The following is a 21036-nucleotide window of genomic DNA, read 5'->3' as shown; positions in this document are numbered from 1 at the left end:
TAAATTAATTAGTGATGGAAGAAATAATTAAATTTCTGGAATGACTAAATCATCTTGAAACTGATACATTCTCATAAATTAAGTAAGAAAACAAATCCATCAATTAATCTTATAACTAGTCCTATGAAGTCATTAGTATTTTGTACTCAGCTTTAAGGGGAATAACAAGAATATCACACATATTTGGTAGATGATATGAACCAAATGCTGGTGATTTATTGGTTGACGGGTTCAATATAAATATTTTTCTTTGGGATTACGAGTCTTTTTACTACGATTTCAGTTGATCTTTGGCCATTCACAGTTTTTTTTAATAGCAAAAAACCTAAATTTTTAAGGATTTTTCAGTGAATTAATTTGGGTTTTAATCCCTCCAAATAAAAGTAAATAAAATTTAATAGATCATATGTATTGAAAAATCATCAGTTATATGTATATATAACCTACTCATTATTTGCCGGACTTTGGCACTTGGTGGTGCCATATATAACGTTTTCTGTCAGTAAAATTTTATCTAATTAACTAGATGATTCGTCAATTTGAAATTTTATAAAACGAACCTATTAAAAGAGATGCTTTAAGCTTACTCAGACTAGAGTCTACGCTAATGAAAAGGTTGGTTATATGGTTATTAGTCTTTGGGAAATATAAGATCGAGACATCGTAACTAATGATGTGCATTTTTCTTTTCCATCATGATTAACAGACCGTTATATTCTTAAAAACTGTAGAACTTTTTAAGGGTTGAATTTTACCATTGCAGGATCTCAAAATGACAAAATGTAATATATCCAGGTAGGTAACATACTAACACTTCTTCCACCTCAGACTCCTTCAGGACGAACTTCCTCGAGCGGTCGAGCCTATAAGTTGGATACTGACTCAGACGTGCTGCGTGCATGTGCATCAAATGATCAAATACGTATTGATCAGGATAATTCGGAACTTAGTTAAAGGTGAGTCTGTGCTGGCCTGTTGGGTTGTATATCATCATCATTAAAGGACATACTACATTTTATTTGGCAGGCCGGAATAAAGATGGTTTTATTTTGGGAAATTTGGTTTTACTTTTACTTGCGTATAGAATGCATCTGTGTTGTCAAAGTCCAATACTAAATAACTCTATTCCTAAAAAGGCCCAGTTACTAGGTCCATTAAAACAGTTAATAGTACCGTTTTAAAAAATATAAACACTCAGACTATCTCTATCCACGCTCTATAATTTACACCAAAAATAATAAACAAAAATAAAAATTTACTCTATTTATGAAACAATTTTTTTTATTCACACTCCATTTTCACTTTATTTTTGGAGTAAATTATGGAGTGGGATGGAGATGGTCTTAACAGCTTAAAAGTCTAGAGTATTAACATGTTTTAAATTCTAGCAATTAAATAATCAGATATCTGAATATATCTAGAAAAAATAGAAACAAATCCACATAATGAATATTTGTGGCGTACCCGTTTAGTTTTTTTTTTAAAGTAACCCGTTTAGAGCATTTTCAACTCCACTCTATTTTTTACTCTAAAATATAGTTTAGATTAAGAAATGCTCCAATGGTACTCTATTTTTTACTCTATAATAGAGTGAAAAATAGGTTTACTCCAAATATAGAGTAATTTGTTTTTTTTTTTTGTTCATCATTCTATTTTCTACTCTAAAATAGAGTACCATTGGAGCAAATTCAAACTCTATTTTAGAGTTAATCTATTTTAAAATAAAAAATAGAGTAAGCTATTGGAGATGATCTTAGTGTTTTATAAGCATTTTAAGTCTAAGAGAGTAGTAGATGAAAATATCATGTATAAATACAACAAACAAACAAAAATAGGATAAAGAGAAAGCTGCAAGATAGTGAATCTAAGCTGAAAACATAAAAAAGCTGCTGAAGACAACAGTCAGCTATCTTTTGAGTGTTTTCATTTAGATATAATGAAAATCTTTTCACAGAAGTATGAATCATATCTATGGCTTTACTTTTTACTTTTCTAATGATACGTAGCTACTTCTTTGCTTTTTAACCCTAAAAGTGAATATAGGTTCCAAGTCCTTCGATAGATGGGTCTTCTTCATGATAAGACAATGATCATAGTCTCTCTTCTTCCATGAATCCCACGTACCACTGATTTTGTGTCCCAGTTTAACCATAAAACCCCCAAAACATGATTTGCTATTATGATTACTGTATACTGTACAAAATAAGTTTCTTTTCTTTTTGACGCTATCTCTCGAACAAAAATATTGGTTGGACTTTATATTTTGTAAGACGCAAATTTTAGTTTTATTTAGCGCGTTGTTTAACTTAGATAATTATCGCATAACAATTATAAGGTTGAATGGGTTTGTATTATATAGAATTGTCCATTAATATGGTTCACACCTCGAGGTGAATAGTTTATGCATGTTAAGTCGGCTATGTGATTTTCTATAAAGATGTATTACTTGTCCACTACCACAAGAGAATGTTTTATAAAATTGATTAAAGGGTTAAAGTTGTACTCGCACAATTTCAAAGGTCCAATAAAAGATGAAAACCTTTTTGAATAAAGAGATCCATATATTCATTATTGTTTTAATCAAAATGTCACTTAAAGAACATGGAGAAGAACATAAGCCACGCGTACGCCCAATAGCCAATATTACCAACCTATCGACGTAACCCATGTAATGAAATTATCAACCTTTCTTAGATAATTATATATATGTGTGTATATATATGGCATATAATAGAGGCCAACGACAACTGATTCATTACAGGAAACAAATGACACTTGCATAAAATAAAGAGAAGCAGTAAAACTACATATACAAGATGAATCTGTAGACTGTGGTTCAGTTATTCGAGATAAATATAAGGAACAGGGAACATTAAATACTAAGTAAATTAATATTAAATTATTACTCTTCTTGAATTCTCCTTATGATTTGATTCAAAGCTGTTGCAATGTCGTCTACGGTATTCAGTTGGCTCTCTTCTTCGACCTGAATAAACCATTTTTTCTTAATAAAATAAAGTATATAATATAACCAATATTGGAAAAGGTTAAAGCTGACAAAATAAATGTACATTTTATAATAAAAAAACTACATTTTGTTAAGAAACGAGCTTATATGAATGTCTCCTAAGTTTAAAAAAAAATGAATGTCTCCTAAAACAAGTGGTAGCCTCACTTGGTTATCCGTACTCACTTCATCTACAATCTGATGACTACTACATATCCACACTGCATACACATGCATATATATTGATTCATAGAATCATATTCGTGTTTCGTTTTTAGGTTGGTCCCCTGATTCTTACATTATAAATGCACGATTATGTAACTCAGATTATATTAAAGGATGATTTTGAGTTTGACCCACAACTACTGAAGGCAGCCCTAAGTAACCAAAGAAAGTAAGAATTTTTGCAACCTTCTAAAACCAAGACATAACCATAACTAGTACTAATCCAGTTTCCCCCGACAGTATAAGATTTTTTAAAAGTAAATCAACAGATTGAAACTATATGCACCACTCACCAATTAATCACTCTCTAATATCTCGTGATTGATTAACTAAAAAGCAAACAAAATATTAGAGGTAAAATAAATGATGGAAAATTTATACGTACCTTGACGCTGATGGAGTAGAGAATCGAGTCGTCGAGAGTGGTGACATTGAGATGAAGAAGAGTTAGCCTTAGGCTCTGTATCGAATCTACGAGCTTAAGAAGCTGCCTCGGCTTCTTCTTCGACATTATCTTGATGTTCGCGTGGCCTTCCGCCACCGTCACTTCTATCTCTGCCGGTGAAGATGAGTTTTCCGTTGCTGATGATGATGATTTTGTCGAGTATTGAGGGTAAGTGAAGAATTCTGAGAAGGGGCTCATCAATGAGCTAGTGCTTGTGTCAACTTCATGGGTCGTCGTCGTGGTTCTCCTAGGCTCCATAGATTGTAAGATGTGCTCTAACTCCTTTACGTAGTTAATGGCTCCTCCTACTATCGACGCTTGATCTCCCTTTACCACAGAAAACTCGTTCAGATCGGATATGAATGTGGGTGGTTTTCATCCAGGATTTTAACAAATCTTTGAACGTTAGATAATTACATACCCAAGTATCACGGTAATTGCATATATTACTGGGGTTTTTTTGTTGTTGTATAATTTTATTAAAAAAATTACAATATTCTTAATCATATATACTCTTTTTTTTATTAACCCATATATACTCATTCTAGAAAATTGTTGTCACATAATTTTTTGGTGTTAAATAGTAGTAATAAAGATCGAAATTTGTATATAAACGCATCATCTTTGCATAAATTTACAAGGTAGGCGTTCTTCTTAATAAATCGTATAATAATCCAAATATTCTAAATCATTTCCATAACTTTATTTGTTAAATGATAATGTATATTTCATCTTTTAAAAAGAGTTCTTTTTCTTTGGTTTGAAGAAACCTCAAAATACGCAAAAATATAGTAGTACTGGTACACCAGGGAAGTAAAACAAGGACACACACATCTGAAAGACCTATGAATTATAGTGACCAAATGATAGAAATAGTATATACGTATATGTATGTGAGTAACCAAAGACTAAATTACCCTTTGAGCATATGACGACGGCATTAGAGAACGGAGTACGGCGAGGTACTCATTCATCTGTTTCCGGCGATTTCTCTCGACGGCTATGTGAGTCATTCTCTGGTTCTCGATCTCTTCCTTGTTCTTGTTGCTCCTCGTTCTTCTTCTCTTCCTCCTCGGTTGTATAGGAGGATGCTTTTCCATATCAGTGGCGGGAAGATCAAGCTTTTCATCCAACAACGGAATTAAAGGGTACTTATGATGATAGTCTCGCCATTGACGTTCTTCCTCATTTTTTTCCACAAAGCTTTGTTCTTGGCCTAACGTATCAATGTTGTTCTTCGTGTCTTGAGCTACTACCTCTTCTCGATAGGACAAGTCGTAAAACATGAAATCTTTGCAATTAGAGAGGTATCCGGATGTATCTTGCGGGTATACGACAGCGCCTAAAGGCATTTTTCAGCTCGAGATTGTTAAAAAAATTCAATTATATGGAAAGAACGGATTGATAAATCAAGAGAGGGAGAAAGAAGGAAAGGAACAAAATTAAGACAGAAATTGTTTGTCGCTCTCCTTTTTGTCTTGAGGGGGAAATAAAGGCAAAAGGGTTAAGACCCACAAAAAGAAACTAAGCTTGTTATTAGTTATATAAGATTCTTTTTTATATTGATATTAAGAACTCACCGGCACGGAGGAAGATAGATAGGAGAGTGAAAGAGGAAGTACGAAAATCAAACAAAAAGGTTTGTTTATTTTGGGGACTCTTGCATGCGGTTGGTCGATGCAGAGTACCTCTGTGAGACTATATGGTAACTATTAGTATATTATTTTGAAGCTCTCAACAGCTGACCCCAAAAAAGCTCCAAAAATCCAATACGAATATAGATTAAAAAATTTACAAAAAAGATAAACTGAATTTAATGGAACTCTAAGTGATATACAAAGAGCTAGGGTCAATTTATTTATTACCAATTGATTTTTAATTGAAAATTTATAATAAACTTGAATCTGACAAACTATCAGAGTCCAAATCTTAAATACCCTAAACCCCTACTAATATAATCTTTCTGGCCGGGTATAAAGGTCATACTTAACCCTTCCAATTGAGTATAACTATCGTATTAAACTCGCTCGACCAAATATATATATATATATATATATATATATATATATATATATATATATATATATATATATATATCTCTTAAAATTCTGAGATTTATAGTCGATAAGAGCCATTATTTGGAGGAGGAATATTAGAGACAAGTATCTCACATCAAGAATTTAAAGAGATCTTAATTAATATATAAAATGTTAGGATCAATCCACTTACTGTCAGCTGGTTTAAAATTGAAAATTTATAAAATTTGACAGGATATCAGAGCCTACTAAACCTGGTTACGAAAAAGGTTTAGAATCGATCATACACGCTCTTATAATTTGGCCCAAAAAGTGGCTTGTGCCCTCCTACCCAAAATGATGGTCTACGCGATAAATGGCTAGAAGAATCATTATTTCGAGGGATCATGTATTTTAGGATTATGTAGAGATTAATAGGCTATGTGCCTTAATCAGTGTGTAAGGGTATAAACTTTCACATTTGATGTTTCAATAGGACATGAGAACTTGAGTCACTATATTTACCGTATATTAGTTTTAAATTGGAATGAAACTTGACAGAAATTGTAATAATATCAATATGGAAATAACTTTTGCATACAACGATATTTATATATAATAATTAGATTAAAAATGTCCTTACGATGTTAGTTGTTTCAGTTATCCCTAAACGCCATTAGCAGATAATTCTTTTAGTCCTATGTAATTTTAGAATAAACATGATTTATCAATAAATAATCTAGGTGAAGCAGTGAGAAGTGATTTTTAATGTTGTGTGAGTAAGGTGCACTTTTGCTCAAAAAAAAAAGAGTAAGGTGCAAAAGTGCGAGTAAGAGAAGATGCATATATATATAGTAACCGTAACTAAACTTTTATGTCTTTTCATATCGAGTATCGACCATCAGGAGGTGAAATCTATTAAATTGATACTAGACTAAAATATATATACAAATGGTGATGGCAGAAACTTGAAAAATTATTGCCAATGAAAAATCAATGACTAATTCTTGATTGGTATGATAATTGATTATCTCTGCAAAAAAACTCGTGGTGGCATAATAGTGGTTGAATCTCCTGTACTCAGCTTATTGATGATGGGCTCTTGGCTAAATCGTTTTTTGAGGGCAGTTTTTATAATCCCTAAAGTAGCCTTTGTAACCTTTCCGGCTTTTTTGTACAGTTAGTTGTCAGCACTAACTGATCTGTCTGAGAACAGAGCTGTAATCGGATTTTTAAGTAATGAAAAGGTAATTAAAACAAATATTGCAGAGAAGGCCATAAAAACATAATATCCTCTTTCAATATACATATACTGATGCACACAAATTAGAAGAACTTTTTAGATGTTTGTTTCAAACTGCAGTCATCCCTTGCCTTACAATAAGATCTAGCAATTGTATACCTTGTCCAACAATTCTTTAAGCTTTCTTCTTGCTACTTTAAAGTTTGAACTTGTTTAACACATTTTTTTTTTTGGGTAAAATGTTTAACACATTTTTTTGTGGTCAAAATGTTAAGATTTATAACCAGTTTTCAATTTTACAGAGTTGTGGAATGCTACTTATTACAAGAAGAATGCTTTAGGATTATGTTTCAAAATCAATAGATTTGTAGTGAAAAAGAACTTGAAAATTCAAAATATGGTAGAACCTCATTAATAGCAAACATCAGTTCGTTAGTATTGTTGATGTTAGTGGGTAGTTTGTTGATAAACGGTAAATCAATCATTTGGACAAATAAGTTTAAGCATTCTAGTATTTATTATGTGTTTATGTATATGCTTTTCTATCATTTCTAAATATTTTAAGCATATGTTTGTTTTCTCACTATTTTATTTAAGAATTTATGTTACTATGTACTTTGGACTTTGGTAATTATATCGTCAATTAATTTTGAGTTTTTCACATTTTATACCAATTTGTTGGTCTTTAGTCCTACCAGAAAACTTTACATTACCCTCCAACTCCGCGAATTAAATCCACTAATCAGCCTAAATTACTAATTAGAAACATAAATGGATATATATATATATAGCCTTACAACTTGGCACCTGTGATAGTATACCGGTCTACAAGACCATATAGAAGCTTTTATTTGCAGGATTTAAGTCATCGGATTATTTATTAAGAGCATGATTAATGGAGAATTTTAAGATGAAATTCTTAACGGAATATAAAAATTATTTCTTAACTTTTAACTAAAAAAGAACTAGTTCTTAAATATCTTATTTAAGAGCCGGTTTTTAGCTCTTTTAGTTAAAAATTAAGAGACAGTTTCTTATATTCCGATAAGAATCCTACCCTAAGAACTCTCCATTAATCATCCTCTAACACTCCTGCTAGATATAACTTGAACAACATATTTTTTCTCCATACTTATAAAAATAAATTGCATAGTATTTGGTTAAACTTACAAAATCGTAAATTCTACTGTATATTAGATAATAAAGTAGATATCAGAAATAAGATTTATTTCGCCGGTCGATACGCTTAATGTCAGGTTTAACAAATTTGTTTCATGATGATATATACATATTCGGGATATCACTTGGCGTGTAAGAAAATGACTAGCTCAAGTTATGTATTTAAAAAATCTTCATTATCGAAAGCAAAAAACTATCTATTTAAAATTAGATGGCATCTTTTGATTTTTCTTATTAATCACTGGGAATATATAATACTAGTTATAATTCATTTTTAATATAAATTAAATTTGAAGAATAAGATAGATATGTGACTAGCTAGGGCTGCGTTTTGTAATCAAACTGGTCGGACAAATCTAAACCAGCTTGGCCCCCAAAGTAATCTGATGTGAACGTAAAACTTCAGGACCAAATTTCATGATGATACAAAGAATCTTCTTGGATGCACTTGATATAAAATTTAAGCTGTAGTAATCTTGTCGTCTTTGAATCCGTGTACCTAATGCTATTCATATATCATCAAAACAACTAATTATCTAAATATTTAATTGGTTAAATTATCATCTTAAACACCTAAAATCTGTTTCGATCAATCATTCCAATCTGCTTATAATAAATCACTTATATTTTCTTTATCAAACAAATAGTATTTAGTATTTTTTATTCATCATATAAGAGTTTTTTTTGCTGTAGACTTTTAAAGTTAAGTTCATTTGAGGAAAAAGGTAAAATAAAATAAGAGGAAAAGCTAGAGCATACGTCCAGAAGAGTCCATGTGACTTCACAAGCTTCTCTTTTTTTGTCTCTCAGGTATTTTCCCAAGAACATAGCTTATAATTTTCCAATGGGCTTGTTTTCTCATGTCATCCTCCGAATCATTCCCCCTATCAATTATCAAAATCAATCTGATTAATTATATGCATATGTGCATTTTATGTATATAATACTCAGCAGAACGAAACTAAATAGTCATAGAATCGCAAACAAACAAAAATTTAGTGAGTAATTAAATAACATATATATATATATATATATATATATAAAGTTCTTACACTTTCAATTTATGAACACATGGATATAAGGTTATTCTTTAGACTTCATTTGAATATTCGAAAAAATAGTTTATTTGTAAGCTACATTTTTTTTTTAAGATAAGTTTGGGTTTTTTCATAAATCTGAGATACTTTCGAGTTAGTAAAAGAAAGTAATTTCAATATGTTAAAATAGATGTTTCAGACTCCATTTTTTGTTAATGACGATAGATGCTTCGTATTACTCTGCGAACAGATTTTATGTATAGTTAGGTTATTGTAAAATTTCTCTGCAAACTTTGTGTGACTAACTGGCTATTGACTGTATTAGTGTACATATGCATACAGACTAGCCATATTATTTTTTTTGTTCTAAATCAAATTATTTTACTGTACCTATCTAGAGTGCTCAAATTTAGAGGTAATATAATAGTCGACAAAAAAAAGATGTAATATAATATACATATTAACCCAATATTCTCTTCCTTTATTATTTGATTAGATAATCGCTGTTGATGCTTCTCCATTTGAGGATATTTTTAATATATGGTATGAGTCAATTTCATATTTAGATGTTACAGGATTTTCTTGATTGTTCAATGTATTTCCGGGATCTTTGGTTTAGTAATATTTTCTTGTCTACGTATAGCTTAATTAGTATAGGTTGCTTTATTGATGTCAAGAATTCTTACTCTATATACTAAATTAGTTGCATTATTTAAAGGGTTTATTTGCCAAATAACCAAAAAAATAGAAAATTAGATTTTGAAAAAAAAAGAGTAGAGAAAGATAAGAAGAGAAAGTAATAGAAAAAGAATAGTTGTAGTTAGTTAGTGTCTTTATGTTTTTTTTTTTCTTTTTGTTGTATATAGGATGCAATTTTCTTTATTTAAACCAACCGTTTTTTTATTTATATATTAAATTATCTTATGCTGACAAAAAAAATTTATCTTATATTCTTTCCATTTCACAAAATCTCGTTTTATATTAGTTCTTTAAAAGTATCTTTCAAGTTTTTATGTAAAACTTATATTCGGAAATATCTAAAAGTATAAATTTAATACTAATAAAATGTAAAATAAATAGAAAGCTCAAGACTCAACTTTTCCCTACAACCTGCAAATTTAGTAATTAGCAAAATCCAACGTGTATTTTCATTTTGGAACTAGACGTGTTATTTATTTTCTATACAGAAAATCAAGGAAACTGAGAATACAGTAGTTTTACTGTGGCGCAACACGTTGCAGGTTATTGGTTGTCGTTTGTATTCAGACACACACTCTTCTATAGTTCTCATCTCAGTTCTATTTATTTAGAAATGATTTAATATGTAGAACATAAACTCTGTATTTGTAATTTCATTTCGGTAAAGAAAAATGTGATTGTTTAACATGTGTTTAGTAAATGAAATGATTATGTGGACCGTGATGCTCTGTTCTGCCCACAACTCGGTCGTATTGTGACAACTCTTTTCGCCTTAGTGAAGAATTCATGATTTGCTTACTACTGTTGTTGTCAGTAGTCTCTCATATTTCTTCTCTATTATTAGTTCATGTTCACTGGTTTTGAGTCACATACTATAGAGCACTAAAAAGAAAAACTATAGAATACTTTTATAATTCAAATAAGCTTAACCTTATATATAGTGTCAAGAACATTGTTAAAAATGAAAACAAATCCAATCTACTGATATAGTGGACCAAATCAATTCGTTTCCAAGGTTTATAGATGTATACATCTGATTAAATATTAAAACACTAACACATTTTTAACATTTTAGTTCAAAATTGTTGTATTAGTATCACGCTCCAACTGCAACTCTTGCTTTCCGTAACTCGAACCATTTTAACAGGGAACTGTGATGGATCTCATGGAATTGCCTAGTAAACTCTTAGGATGAAGTGGGACTCGGATTCAGAAAAATTCAAGCTTTCAACCAAGCTCTTCTAGCAAAAATTGCTTGGAGAATCTTAATAGCACCAGACTGCCTCCTAGCCTGAGTGCTTAAAGGAAAATACTGTCACAGTAAACACTTCCTAGAGGTCCAAACCCCATTTAATTGCTCTCATGGTTGGTTTCGTATCCTAGTTGGAAGAGATATATTGAAGAGCAATCTAGGAAATGTTATAGGCAATAGACAAAACACAAGGATATGGCAAGATTCATGGATCTACCTAAATACGCCAACTAAACCGTTTGGACCTATCCCTGAAGCAGGCCTCCATCTCAAAGTATCAGATCTCTTAACATCAAAGCTTAAGTGGAACAATTAGAGAACGCATGAAATCCTACCTGATATGGCAGAGAGGATTCAATGTCTGAAGCCAAGTTTGCTGAATATTGAAGATTCATACGCCTGGATCTCCCTCAAGATTGGAACCTACACAATGAAATCATGATACTACTCAATAATATCATCAAATCATGACACTAGAAGACCAAATTATTGGAAAATTTAATTGGCACAAAGATATTTGGATTAGAGGTTTTTTTCCCTAAACTAAAAGTCTTCATGTGGTCTTGTTTACATAAGGCTCTACCTGTGGGAGAGAACCTCCACAGACGTAGTATTGCTGATGTTGGATGCCCGCGCTCTGGAGAATATGAATCAACCGAACATATGCTCTTCTCCTGTCCGTTTGCAATACAAGTTTGGAATCAAGTACCCATCCTAAACACAACTCACATAGCTTCTATCACAGACGAGGAAATTTCTAGTAAGATCCAGAGCAATGTTTTGTCTTCCTCCCGCTTGAATCACGAGAAACATCCTCCCTTATATATGTTTGTCCATTTGGACAGTGTAGAATCGACTGATATTCGAACAAGCAGGATCCCTTTCAGATGAAACAACACTTAGAGGTATCTTAGCGGCAAAAGAGTGGAATCAAGCACGTCACACCTACACAATGAAAAGGACGATAAAACCATCATCACCAACAAACAACACAAACTAGAGATCATATTACTTGCTGCACAGACGCAGCTTGGGACAAAACTTTGAATAGGGCTGGACTAGCATGGATCTTCAGAAGACCCTCCCTGACAAGCAATCAATAAGATTCCGAGACTCATAACAATGTAGTGTCCCCTCTGATGGCAGAAGCTCTAGCAATTCAATCATCCTTCCTCATGGCAGCTTTGTTTGGGTTCACAAAGCTCAGCATCAACTCCAACAGTAAAACGCTTATTACCGCAATCAACCACAAACAATCGATCAAGGAAAAATATGATGTTCTTACGGACATCAAACAAATATCTTCATTTTTTGTTTATCTATCTTTTAGTTTCATTCATAGATTACAGAATGAAGAAGCCGTTGCTTTGGCTAAGACAGAACTCAGATTCTCTTATTGTAATTTGGATCACGTTTTGGGCTAATCTCTCTTTGAACTCTTCCATTTATCTTAATTTAAGTACTGGTTGATCAAAAAAAATAAATCATTTTTAGAGGTGATACTAAAGAATGATTTACAACTAATAGAATAAACTTAGCCTAATAAGTTTAAAATAAAATCCCTTAAGTGGTAATTGGACATTAGCTTAAAAATAGAAAATAGATAGACATTAGCATGTGGTGCACCGTAAGTTCCGCTGTCTTAAATTCTTACATGAGATATATTGTCTACTTGTCCAGATAATTCCTCATCAGATTTTCATATTATTAATTAATTAAGTTTGCTAATAACAACAATTAACATAGGGTGCGATAGATATAGATCTTCGGTCCTACCTTGCATTCCTCACGACCACGAAGATCATATCTGGCGTATATGCGTGCGTGTCTTTTGATTTTTTTTTTGACATTGTGTGTCTTTTGAATTTCTGTATTTAGATAAATAAAAACATATATATTATATTGTAATTAATTAAGGTTTGAAAATATAATTAAAGTATAAAATGTCATAATTAATTTATACCCCAAAAAGATTTTAAAATTCTTAACCAATTCAATATTGATGGTGATACTTTATCATAATATTTTTGGATTGTGTAAGAAGTTGCTAGAACCGGTTCGCTTCATGATTTTATGTGTTATAATTTTAAATTATATATTAAAATCATCTGTTATTAAGTTATATGAATTTACTAATGAATTTTATTTTACTTAGATTTTAGTGAATTTGGATAAATATTTTGTAGTGTAAAAAAAAAGGGATATATCTTTTGTTAGTATTTGCCATGTACTGTATTTGATTTTACTATAGATTTTTGTGAATTTTAAAATAACAGCTTCTATAAGAAGACATTTTCTAGTTACAAAACATGCTCCATTCATACTAATAGCAAACAAAACCAATTCAATAGTTAGAATAACAATGATATTCGTGCCGGTTCTCCTGTATAAAAGATCGCATATACTAGTGATGGCCTGATGGGCTTGTGTATACGCAATGATCATGTAATACCATTTCAAGTAAATTTTATTCTGAACATAATTATTTAACGTTTCATCTCTTTTCTAATGCGATAGAAAATATAATCATTTTAAAACCAATTATAAAAATAATTGTAATGTAACCAATTGAGTGCCCCGAGAAAACCGGGGATGTTGGTACCTAAAATTCTGGGAAATGTTGAAAGTATGCAGTTGGAGTGACATGGTGACTTCAAGATTCGCTTCCAACCATTCTGCCACGTCACTCTCTACCATTTCCCCTCCCCTCAGTATTTGACCTAATTGATCAACACTGTTCTGATTGGCCAGATATTAACACCCTCCCAAAATGATATGATAATCTAACAAATGGCATATCACTTTTTCTATTTCGAAAATAAATTCCATAATTTTCATCATAAAATATATTCATTAAATTTATTTACATTTTCAGTTTTTAAATAACAAATAATGGTATACTTTAAACATATTACTTCCTCCATTTCATAAAAAAATGTCACTTTGACATTTTCACACAGATTAAGAAAATGATTGAAATGTATTAAAGTTTTTATTAATTACTCATATTCAACCATTAATATTTGAGATAAATGAAACTATTTATAAAATCAATGCATTTGTAATTAATTTTAAGCTGAAAGTTGTATGAAATTTCTAAAATGACACTCTTTTTGTAACAAAAAAATGCTAAATTGACATTTAATACGAAACAAATGGAGTAAAATACTAACAAAAAAGTTATAAGTGTAAAGTGTAAACCAAATTTTTGGCAAGTATTTAATTTGCTTATTAAACCATTTGACCCCTCTCATACAAGTTCAACCTAATTAAGTAGTTATGTGCAAACCAAAATGTTTATAATTTAATATTCCATCTGTTTTATAATAAGTGTTATTTTAATTTTTTTTTGTTACATAAAAAATGTCATTTTACAATTCTAATGCAAATTATACTTACTTTCAACTGAAAATTAATTGTAAACTATATTGGTTTTATAAATAATTTTATTTATCTCAAATATTATTGGTCAGAAAGATGTAATTAATAACAACTTACATATATTTTTGCTACTTTCTTAGTCTGTGTAAAAAATGTCAAAATGAAGCTTATTCAGAAACGGAAGGAGTATAAACCAGTTAGTACCATGTTAGTTATCACCAGTTAACAAAAATATAGGCATAATGGATCCAAAGAAATAATTGATCAAGAGATGACAAGTTATTTTTCATTAAAAAAAGATGTTATTTTCATAAATAGCTTAAATTCCTCACTGAAAAATGCGTGGGATAGATTTTACGTGCCTCCTCATATATAGAAGCAAAGTACAAGATTGGGTTAAGTAGTGCATAATTGGATTTATATTTCCTATTCAAATAGCTAGACCTTCAACGCTATATACACTCATTATATATGTATATATATATCTTGTATATCGAAGTTGTATATTGTAGGAGAAATAAAAGAAAAAGAAAAAGAAATTGTGCATATGTAAATATGCAAATATATTTGTAGGGCTGGATGTCCATAGCTGAACAGCATCCAATAACCCTATATAATAGATTAATTATTTATATTAGTATTTATTAGTATTAAAGAGTGTGTATATGTGTACTTGTGAGGACGTAAATTCCAGATCATTAACTTAGGCTCAATAAATTATCATATAGGGGTTTATAAATAATGTAAAATGCACAACTGGAGCGAAACAAAGTCGAGCCACGATTAAAATCAGTTAATCTTCAAGTGGATTGTTCCAAAGAATAATAAAACCTTTATTCATAACTGTTGATTCACGTAAGTAAATGTTAATAAATGATAAATCAAGTAAAATAAACAAATGAAAAAACAGTCATTGAATCACGAAATTTCAAATTTAGTTTAAAAAACATGAAATTTTTCGTGGACCATTTAAAGTTTAAATTATCTTGATAAACTACTTAAAATTTCAATTAATTTTGACTAAGCCAATTTTAATACATCCTTAGTTCGATTAACAAATCGATCAGGTGGGATTAATCTCTATTATAATCACCAAACGATGTTGTTTCGAAAACATAAGAAAACTACTCAAATCCCTATATCCCCAAATCGAAATCCCTTATTCTCATAAAATTAGAATCAAATCAAAATCAAACACTTTTTCTTCAAATCTGTAAATGATAAGAAACAAGGGGATCGTTTGGAACCACACTTACACTTCGCTGGAAACCCACGATTTTCTCCTCCAAATTGTATTTCTTGAGATGAATTCATCACAAAATTGAGACAAAGTTGTGAAGAGAGTGTGTTTTTGATTTTCTGAGAATTAGAGATTTTGATTTGGGGCTATAACGATTTGGGGATTTTCTTATGTTTTCGAAACGACGTCTTTGGTGTTTAAGAGAGATTATAGCGAAATCTATTATAATATTATGTTTTCTTAATTAGTTTCATTTTTCAATTTATTTATCTTTATAAATTTTTACAGCTGTAGAATCTATTATTATATTACTAAGTTGAATATATTACATGACCACATTTATCATTGTTTTTTTTTTGAGGATGACATTTATCATAGTTTCATTTATAATATGGTCCTCTTGAGTGGTTTTCTAATTCCAGCATATGTTTACAATAAATTTAAAATTTTCTTTGAAAATTATATTTTGACTTTCAAACAAGAGTTGTAAAAAAACGGAACTAAGATACAAGAAAAAATCAACTCGATTAAAATACATCATTCGTTGTTTTATTCAGATTTGTTTTTGTTGATCTGTCCTAAAAAAAAAAAGAAAAAGAGAATATATGGAATGTTAAGGGGGTAACTAAGGCCTACATCAATTTGTTGGGCTTATTTGAATTTACAGATTTTCTTAAGTAAATGAGCCTTTTCTGTTTCACAAAGGCCTAAAGCCATCAAATCGAATTATAGTTATCATCTTCGGTAACAATGATAACAATGATCAAAGTTTTTTTTTTTGAATGTAGCATACAGAACAAACAGATAAAGACTGAATAAACAGAACAACTGCCATTAGTTATGTAAAACGAGCCAAACAAGGCAGAGCAAATGGAAGAAATTTTGACTGGTAATCATAATAACTAATATAAAGCATAAAGGAAGACAAAGATTAGCTATAGCAAAAAAAAAAATATTAACACTATTAAAAACCTAATTTATGGAGAAATTTATGTACGTTATCTGATCAGACAGTTAGCAATTTAATATGTTTGATTGAGTTTTATTGAAATGTATATGATCGGTGATCAGATACATACAAGAATTTTCAATATTTTTAAAAATGTTTTGAGGACTTATTTCTAAGTTGAAATCGTCCTGAATGAAAGAGCGCGCGAGTTTTTTTAATTTGAATGACCTCATATTATCCAAAATAAGTATAAAATAAATGCGGCCCGTCGTCCAAGTCATTGCATTATATGATATACAGATCTCCCCTAATTTTCCACACCAATTTGAGCAGATATACATATATATATCAATATCCAGACTACTTCCATTAAAATGAACACAATTAAACAGTTGGCGGGCGACGTGATCACAACATGGGATATGAGCATTATGGATGATGCAAGTGTGTCACCAATCATTTTAATATAATCTAATCACACATACAACATTATCATTGTGTAATTGCGTTTACTAACTATGGTTAAGACCACATCAAGCTTTTTTGTTCTACAATAAGCCATGTTGAAGTTGACTTGCTAGCTAAGGATAACTTCAAAACTTTGATCTCGTGTGTATTGATTTTAGTCATTTTGGAAAATATGTAGAGCTTCTGTTCTACATATCTTAAATGTAAATACAAAAAATGTCCATATGTATATAAACCTCACTAATCTAAGACATCAAATTAGCAATGACATAACCACTTATCCCCAAAATTGGTTAATTTATCCGACTTGTGGTAATTTAAATTGACTTCTCACAAAATAATTTACAAACAATGCATTGCTTTTTTTTTTTTGGTAAACAATGCATTGCTTTAAGAGGTGATAATATCTATTTGATAGTATCATAGTAGCACGAAATGTATCGTGGTTACAGAGATAATAGGACATAAGATGACAAAAATTGATTAAAAAAAAACAAAAGTGGTGGTTCACTTAAAAGCACAATAAAAATTGTACATATTATTTTAGTTTGTAACACTTCAAACTTCTTTATTCCACCACTATATCTTATGCTATTGCCACCTGCACTTTCGACCATCAATTGCTTCGTTAATATTCCCTTAAAAAGAATTTATCAATAGTAGTGCTTTGGTACAATCTCAAAAAGTCAACCATCTTGTAGTCATTAAGCTAAGCAAACCCCCTTAATTATTTTATTACACGTTCACCCCGCCGGACCATAACGGCAGAACTTTGGTCCTCATGAAGCCCAGAGATTGTTAAACTATGGTCATGTCAAGATTATACTTCTACTCTTCTTTCTTGCTTTTATTACGGTTCGTTGCCGCTCAAAGCAGCAGCTATGAACAAGGGACAGGGTTCAATCCAACCACGGCTATAGTCATGATCGTACTCGTCAGCGTTTTCTTCTCACTTGGATGTGTCTCCGTCTACATGAGAAGGTGTCTCGAGCAAGCCCTAGGGATCGACGACGGAAGATCCGGCGACCCGGGAAACTGGCTTAACGTTAGGCAGCAGACGCCGCGTGGACTCGACGCGTCTGTCATAGAAACTTTTCCGACTTTTCGTTACTCCACCGTGAAGACGTTGAGAATCGGCAAAGAAGCGTTGGAGTGTCCCGTTTGCCTCAACGAGTTCGAGGACGACGAAACGCTGCGTTTGCTTCCTCAATGTTGCCACGTGTTCCATCCTGGTTGCATAGATGCCTGGCTACGTTCTCACGCCACGTGTCCTCTTTGCCGCGCTAATCTCGTTCCTGTACCGGGTGAGTCTGTTTCTTTCGAGATCTCCGGTTTAGCTAGAGAATCCGGTCAGAGCTCTCCTCTAACGTCGATTGTTGATGATAACCGGAGAATGGCTTTGGCTTCTCCGGACGAGCGGTTACTTGACTCAGTGGCTTGGACAGGTAACCAAAGCATGCCACGTAAGTCCATGTCTACAGGGTGGAAATTAGCTGGATTGTTTAGCCGGTCAAGTTCTTACAGTCAGACCGAGGAGAATCTAGACCGGTTCACGCTAAGATTACCGCAGGAGATACATGATCAGCTCATGAACCAAGGGTCAAAAGGCCACATTGCGCTACCCCAAGTGAGGAGCTCGATACGAGGATACAGAACCGGAACCCTAGGGACTGAAAGTAACTATTTCTACTTTGAACGGTTCGATCAAGACGGTCGGTTCGACAGAAGACCGTTTTCTATAACTCCTCCGTACCGGACCGGCTTGATCAGGTCTCCGAATGGGGTTATCAACGGGGGAGATGGTTATCAGGAACGTGCTGGTACACCCAAAAGTTTGCTTCTAGCAATAAGGTCGCCGTTTGATCGGTTATTCACTGGAAAAAACAATGTAGGTGAACGTTCTTACCTTAGATCCGGTGATGCGAGTCCTGTATAGTCGGATTTTAATAAAACTTGGATTCGGTATATATTTTCTTCTAATTTTTTTTGTGTAACAAAAAAACTCAATACCTCTTACTGCTGAAATGAAATAAATGGTTTTGGTTTATCCTAAGTTTTGTGACTGTCAAACCATCAATATAGCAAGAAAACCATCTCACTAAGTTCTATGTGAAAACTTCAAAGAGATTCATGAAACCAAAACCACCATGACGGAAATAGAGAACGGATAGGTAGAGGGCAGGAACATGTAGAAAAAAAAAATCAGGTTATGACTAGATTATCGAGAAAACCGATAATCCCCAAGAATACTGACAAGAAGTGGATACAAAGTAAAGGTGAGTAACGCAAGTTATTAGAAGAGTGTATTTTATGATTATAGTCAGGGCATAAAATGAGAAACCACCTTCCGGAACTATATCTATCGGTCGCATCCTGTAAATTCCACCGACTTTCACCTGCATCCGATCAAATGCTATTTAGGAAGCATGTCATTCTCAATTGAAAAAGAAAGAATCCTAAAGAGCGTTAGCTAAAACACCTCATAAAAGGAAATCACCCTAGCGTAGATCATATATGAATAAAAAGAATCCTAAAGAGTGTTAGCTATTAACCTCATATAAAAGGATAGGTTCGACTTAAGCAAAGGCCAGAAGAACACCTCCAAACTAGGCCAGAGTAACTGTTTCTTAATAAATAAGATTCACTTGTAATTTTGTAAATTATGGCGGCCGAAAATACTGAACTTGAACGTGCAAGTATAACCGACGATGAACATGACTGGATTAGTCACTTTTAATTAATGGCACACTTAATACAAACTGCGTACACCTGACAAAAGATTTAAGCTGTTTTCACTTCTAAACAAAACCTAGTAACTGCGATAAGGGAGGGTGTGTAAGGTACTGATAGACTACTATAAATAGAGGGGAGGGAGAACTTTTGGTACGGTTTTTACCGTTTACGCCTTCAGAGAGATTAGGAAAAACCAAACCCTAAACTGTTCTGGTTTAAGCTCTTGATACTCGACCATTGTTCTTCGTTGCTTAATTATTATCACTCATTTATCAGCGACTTATAAGTTATAACTAATCATTAATTTCCAACACGTATCCCAGTCTCGACACTAAGAGTTACATGAAAGTCAGGCATTTGTAGTAAGATCAACGGCCACAAACAGTACTCTAAATGCCACACCCAGAATGTGAAATTAAAGGTGAACAGCTAAGATGCATTTGATCTCAAGACTCTGTAACCAGATGAAATGAAATCTGGAAATAATTTTATCTTTGAAGCTACTATGATGGATTTACCTGTTATATGACACGTTTGAACGAGTAATTCATCTTTCAACTACTAATATCTTATTTGTATGTGTTTCAGTTAGAGTTCATGTATCGTTTTCCAGTGTGGCCAATCATTTTTCAAGTTTTTGGAGCTATCGTTTTTCAGTCCTAATATCTTTAGTGTTTATGTGTTAATTAATTGTTTTTTTATACTCTATTTCCTTATCGATACATTTTTCATTTTTGCAAATCTTCAAAACTCTAAAAATTAAAACCTAAAACTTAGATCCTAAATCAACAAACAGTAAATCCTAAACCTAAATCCCAAACTATAAATTCTGAATCCTAAACCAAAAATAAAGACTGGTGAATCCAAACTGATTAATTGATGCATAGTAAATATAAAAGAGATATAGCATGAGAAAACTAAACCTTAAGCTACAAATACCAAATCATAAGCCACGAATGCCAAACTTTAAACCATGGACACTTTTTGTAAATTGATTATTACTTTATGAACCAAAATTGATTAGTCTATCCTACTCCATAAGAACATATGATTTAGGAATTTATAGTAGGGGTGGGCACTTTACCCGATATCCGAAGTGGCACTCGAACCCGATCCGAAAAATCCTAACCGAAATCTGAACCAAAGTAGCAAAATATCCGAGC

General features: G+C 32.0%; 2 protein-coding genes across 2 annotated transcripts; one reads left to right on the top strand and one right to left on the bottom strand.

Moving 5' to 3' along the window:
* Positions 1-980: 980 nt before the first annotated feature.
* On the bottom strand, positions 981-17910 carry LOC103847806 (transcription factor bHLH94). Its single transcript, XM_009124871.3, has 4 exons — positions 11686-17910; positions 4595-11525; positions 3618-4004; positions 981-2986 (listed from the first exon to the last, which is right to left on the bottom strand). Exons 2-4 carry the CDS (start codon positions 5027-5029, stop codon positions 2903-2905), a joined length of 906 nt encoding a protein of 301 aa, XP_009123119.1. The 5' UTR covers positions 5030-11525; positions 11686-17910; the 3' UTR covers positions 981-2902.
* LOC103847805 (E3 ubiquitin-protein ligase ATL15) lies at positions 17899-20771 on the top strand. Its single transcript, XM_009124869.2, has one exon. The coding sequence runs from the start codon at positions 17946-17948 to the stop codon at positions 19074-19076; it is 1131 nt and encodes a 376-aa protein (XP_009123117.1). The 5' UTR covers positions 17899-17945; the 3' UTR covers positions 19077-20771.
* Positions 20772-21036: the final 265 nt, after the last annotated feature.

Source organism: Brassica rapa, chromosome A09, assembly GCF_000309985.2.
Source record: "Brassica rapa cultivar Chiifu-401-42 chromosome A09, CAAS_Brap_v3.01, whole genome shotgun sequence".
NCBI classification, from domain to species: Eukaryota; Viridiplantae; Streptophyta; class Magnoliopsida; order Brassicales; family Brassicaceae; genus Brassica; species Brassica rapa.
This window is presented reverse-complemented; position numbering and strand designations above follow the sequence as displayed.

Excerpts from the sequence above, each read along its gene's own strand:
- LOC103847805 (XM_009124869.2), top strand. The coding sequence starts at position 17,946 with ATGGTCATGTCAAGATTATACTTCTACTCTTCTTTCTTGCTTTTATTA.
- LOC103847806 (XM_009124871.3), bottom strand. The coding sequence starts at position 5,029 with ATGCCTTTAGGCGCTGTCGTATACCCGCAAGATACATCCGGATACCTC. Across the intron at positions 4,005-4,594 it reads CGTCGTCATATGCTCAAAGG|GGAGATCAAGCGTCGATAGT; the intron begins GTAATTTAGTCT and ends TCTGTGGTAAAG. Across the intron at positions 2,987-3,617 it reads TCTACTCCATCAGCGTCAAG|GTCGAAGAAGAGAGCCAACT; the intron begins GTACGTATAAAT and ends TGGTTTATTCAG.